The 4,786-nt window shown below is 43.1% G+C and overlaps 1 protein-coding gene across 1 annotated transcript; it reads left to right on the forward strand.

The window, feature by feature from the left end:
- Positions 1 to 2,699: 2,699 nt before the first annotated feature.
- LOC119810831 (zinc finger protein 58-like) lies at positions 2,700 to 4,486 on the forward strand. Its single transcript, XM_038324495.1, has 3 exons — positions 2,700 to 2,936; positions 3,633 to 3,759; positions 4,266 to 4,486. The coding sequence occupies exons 1-3, from the start codon at positions 2,799 to 2,801 to the stop codon at positions 4,367 to 4,369; spliced, it is 369 nt and encodes a 122-aa protein (XP_038180423.1). The 5' UTR covers positions 2,700 to 2,798; the 3' UTR covers positions 4,370 to 4,486.
- Positions 4,487 to 4,786: the final 300 nt, after the last annotated feature.

The following is a 4,786-nucleotide window of genomic DNA, read 5'->3' on the forward strand; positions in this document are numbered from 1 at the left end:
TTTTTGGCTCTATCCTGGTGCTTCACTGGGACCATCCATTCCACGATGTCAACTCTGAGAGAAGCTGGCAGACCTCTTTTAATCACAACTGAAGTTCCTAGGCAGTTAGGTCATTTTATCTGCAGGTGCCTTTAAGCGAGTGGCAATCATGCTAATACTTTCTAACTGGCCAGGGCTAGTTAGGGACTGGTCAGAGCTATGGTTTTCCATTTGTGGCCAGGCCTGAACAAGTCCCAGGCTTTGTCCTTATTTGGTTATCTGCTGACTGTGCCTCAGACCTGGCCTGGCCTAGTGCTGCACGTACCAGGTCCCCTTGTCCTCACTTTCAGGGATGTTGGAGATTATTTGTCCTTTGTTTCTGACTTTTCTCAGAAACTGCTTGTTCAGTCTCAGGATACTGAAATTGAGGCCTGATCTCTGAGAGAAGACTGAGAACCCTATTATAAGGTCAGCTGGATCCTCTCATCCCCCACTTCTTTGAGTACTGGATCATCTCAAATCTGGAGATGCTTCATTTTGGCTCATTGGCTCGTACTGTTATTTAAACCCATTAGCTGGACTGTGAAAATCTACTCCTTAATAAATCTGATGAAAGCATTGATTATACGTGGTTCATGGATGAGAGCCAACAGCAAGATGATTAAATGTTCAACTAAGACAAGAGAGTAGTGAGCCAGGTTGACCACTTGAACAGAGAACACACCAACCAGGGTGACCACTTGAACAGAGATTCACACCCTCCTTCATTTTGTTCTCTCTCCAGCTATCATGTAGCTTCTTCCTAAGCGTTGCCATTTAGTCCCTGAAAACCCCAGAATGGTTCATATGAAAGCAGCATTGCTCTCCTAGGGCCTCCCACTGGCCCCTCCTACTTTGGAGAACTATTTCCATTAGAGAGGGGAGCGATTTCTCTAAATCTGCAACAGATTTTTCTCTAGGATTGCGACACTTGCATCTATGGCCATTTTCAAGGCCCTGTAGTTCTGATCTTGTAATACCAAGGCTGAAGCTCCGGTACCTATGGCCCCAGGTAAGCCGACCATTGGAGGGCAGACTCAAGGACAGGTGTGATGACTTCTCATTTTTCAGGGCTCCTGGTCATTTGGAGCAGGTTGCTGTCATCAAATGATGTTTGGGTTTGCCTGTCAGCCAAGTGGAAACCTGTTGAGACAGACACAAACTAGGAACAGAAGTAAAAACTTACGAACTTATTTGGAACTTTTAGAGCCATAATTGAGTCTAAATTGACTCATAGTTGGGTCAGTAATTGAAGAAGGGAAGGGGTTCCAAGACCAGGAGACAGTGAGGTGACTTAGGATAGGCAAGTAGGGAAACTTAGGCTATATTTTTCTGGAATCCTTTGGACCTGTGAGAAGTAGATCCAAGTTTATGACTATCTCCATTTTCTGAAGTTTCCATGAATTTCTATTTCATGGAATGACATAAAAGTTTCAGATATATTAGCATTATCAATCTGGACTGAAATCCGTATTGAAGAAAAAGCAGGTAACAAGTGTCTGTAAAACAGCAGGAGTAGACTCACATCCTTGAGTCTTAACAAAAGCTATAGAGGTGAGTTAAAAAATGTGTACACTGTACATTTTCTTCTATCCAGAGAACCAGGTATAAATTGAGCCGAAATACCCAATGAAAAGCATCTATAAGTCTATATTTAGAAGACAACCAAGTCAAGAAGAGTCTGTAATGAGGGGGTAGAGGAGTGCAGCTGGATCTGACCTTAATGCCTCCCACCTAAAGACAAGTTTTCACAGTGATGGAAGGTGCTTTGCAGACTTCCTAGGGAGACGAGCGATAAGCAGTTTTGTTTAGCTGACCACACCAATGACCAGGAAGGCGAGATATCCCTAAGGGTGCAACATGTCTTGTCATGGACAGCGGCAGTCTAATTGGGCTCAAGTCTGCTCAAGAGTAAATTCATCGTGCCTGGAAGCACAGGCTACTACTCTTGGCTTGTTGAGTCATGGATCTAGAGGAATTCCTGCTGCTACCACTTTGCCAAACTACCATACTGCCTAACTGAGCATTATGTAGTACATTTCAGAGTCCTGAAATACCGTGTTTTTGAACATCTGTAAACCAAGGGAAAGACTGTGAAAAACTTACCGTTAAAATGAATATCAAGTACCCCCTTAATATATAAATGCCTAATAGTTTTCATGCAGTAATAAAAAAGAAATAATGATATTACTGCTCTCATAAATTATGTGGTGGTTAGAAGGATAATGGCCCCCAATGGGAGTGGCACTGCTAGGAAGTGTGGCCTTGTTGGAGGAAGTGTGTCTGTGTAGGGGCAGGCTTTGGGGGGGTCTCTTGCTTAAGCTCCCTCAGTGGGAGTCAGCTGACTTCCTACTACTGATGCACAGGTGTCAGATATTCAAAGCACACTTTAGGAATATTGCCAACGCATCCGTACCTGTCTGAGAAAAAGTGAGAAAGGGAAATGAAAGTAAGACCAGAGCAACACCTGGTGTGTTTTAAATATTCTCAAAAGATTGCTATTTCTATAATTGCTGGTTATTAAATTATCTAGGCATAACTTTTCTCTATGAATTCTTTGTTTGTGAGCCCCTTTGCTTCTTCCATCTCATGCCCCTTGGTTCACTGCCATTTGCTTCTCTCCTGGACTCTGTAGAAATTCAGACCCCAGACCTCAGCGGGGCCAGAATCGCGTTTTCTTTGCATTTCACACTTATGATTGTGCATACGAAGCATCGGTCAGCATCACTCCTTCGCCCTGACGTTTGTGGTGTGTACTACAAGCATGTGACACCAAATGCATGTTCTTCTGCGATGTACTCATTTTACATTTCATCTGCCTTAAAAGGACAGACTCCACGTGGGCTCGTAGCACCTTCTCTGCCTTCTCTTTCCTTGAAGACGGGTCCTGTGCCAGGTCATGTGACCACTTCCCGAAGGTCCGAATATGACTCACCTCTGTTAGAAGCGCTTCCAGCTCCCTTTCATCCTTAGGCAAAATCTAGATTTGTGTCCACAAGTAAACATTCCCTGTGTTAGGGTTTCTATTGCCTGATAAAGATCGTGGCCAAGAGCAACTGGGAGAAGAAAGGGTTTATTTCACTAAGGGAAGTCTAAGCGGGAACCTGGAGGTAGGAACTGGAGCAGAGACTACTGCTTCCTGGCTTGCTCAGCCTGCTTTCTTTTTTTTTTCTTTTTTTTTTTCTTTTTTTTGGTTTTTCGAGACAGGGTTTCTCTGCAGCTTTTTTTCTCTGCAGCTTTTTTAGAGCCTGTCCTGGAACTAGCTCTTGTAGACCAGGCTGGCCTCGAACTCAGAGATCCGCCTGCCTCTGCCTCCCGAGTGCTGGGATTAAAGGCGTGCGCCACCACCGCCCGGCTCAGCCTGCTTTCTTATACCTTCTAGGACCACACTGCCCGGGCTGGCACTACCCACAGTGGGCTGGGGTGTTTCATATCAATCACCAATTGAGAAAATTATATCATAAGGAACTGTTTTCTCAATTATGCTTCTCTCTTCTCAAATAGCCAGTGTCAAATTGAAAGAACTATCCAGCCCAATGCATCTTAGTATTTGTATTATTAGTGGTTTTAATTTATTCAACGTGCGATATCATTCATTGTTCTATATATTTCAGGAAATGCTGTCATTCTGGGACGTGGCCGTTGATTTCTCTCCAGAAGAGAGGGAATGCCTGGAGCCTGCTCAGTGGAATCTGTACAGGGATGTGATGTTGGAAAATTATAGCAGCTTTGATTCCCTGGGTGAGCATCTCATCTATAGAGAAGTCTTATTTCACCATCAACATGTATCTCCCCTACTTTGTGTGGTATCTCTTGGAAATTTGTGCTTTCCAACAGAGAATTTCATATTCTTCATTTTAAGAAAGATGAGGGATGTTTCAGTATAGCTAGGAAACATTTCGTTGTTTTTCTCTATGTTTAACCTCTCAGTGTTGGAAGCATGCGTCCTTCACTCTAGTGAGACTGGGACAAATTCAGTGGCAGGAGGCATGGAGCGTTCATGTTAATGAAGATGTTTCACAGTTCGGTTTTAATGTTATTCCCTTTAAATGAAGCTTAGAATCTGCAGATTGTAAATTTCTCATCAATATTCTATCATCAATACCTATCAGAAAACATTTCAGGAACTGATTTCCTGAAATCATTTATTACACCATTTCTTTTCTCATAAGCAGTGTACTGGAAGGGACTATTCAGTTCCCAGTAAAGAACACCCAAACCATCTTGTTCCTCTTTCCTACAAACAGGTTTTGCTGTCTCTAAGCCATACATGGTGACATTTCTGAAGCAAAGACAAGGACCTTGGGGTGTGAAGAAACAAGCGCCAGCCCCTGTGTATCCAGGTGTGTAGGAAAGAGAGCGTAGGGAGGGTGAGTTGAAGTCCAAAGATCCAACAGAAAGGCAGGCTTTCCCCATCCTTATTCTTTGACGAGGTTCTCATTCTATTTAGACTGGTAGGGAATGTGTCAACTTGGAGGGTAAGTGTGCTGTTTTATTCTGGGTGTGTCCTGCATGCAAGTGTAATTTAGATTTAACTCATTTTACTCCAACATTCATTTTCAATAACTAGTGTTTTGGTTTTGGTTTTTTGGTTTTTCGAGACAGGGTTTCACTGTAGCTTTGGAACCTGTCCTGGAACCAGCTCTTGTAGACCAGGCTGGCCTCAAACTCACAGAGATCCGCCTGCCGCTACCTCCTGAGTGCTGGGATTAAATGTCAATAACCACATTTTTAAAAGTATACTTCATATTTAGATATTATTGCATAT

This window comes from Arvicola amphibius, chromosome 3, assembly GCF_903992535.2.
Source record: "Arvicola amphibius chromosome 3, mArvAmp1.2, whole genome shotgun sequence".
In the NCBI taxonomy this organism is placed as follows: domain Eukaryota; kingdom Metazoa; phylum Chordata; class Mammalia; order Rodentia; family Cricetidae; genus Arvicola; species Arvicola amphibius.

What these genes read in the sequence shown, in the direction of transcription:
- LOC119810831 (XM_038324495.1), top strand. Translation starts at nt 2,799, where the DNA reads ATGTTCTTCTGCGATGTACTCATTTTACATTTCATCTGCCTTAAAAGG. An exon ending in CATGTGACCACTTCCCGAAG is followed by an intron (nt 2,937 to 3,632) that starts GTCCGAATATGA and finishes TATATATTTCAG; the next exon opens with GAAATGCTGTCATTCTGGGA. An exon ending in TAGCAGCTTTGATTCCCTGG is followed by an intron (nt 3,760 to 4,265) that starts GTGAGCATCTCA and finishes TCCTACAAACAG; the next exon opens with GTTTTGCTGTCTCTAAGCCA.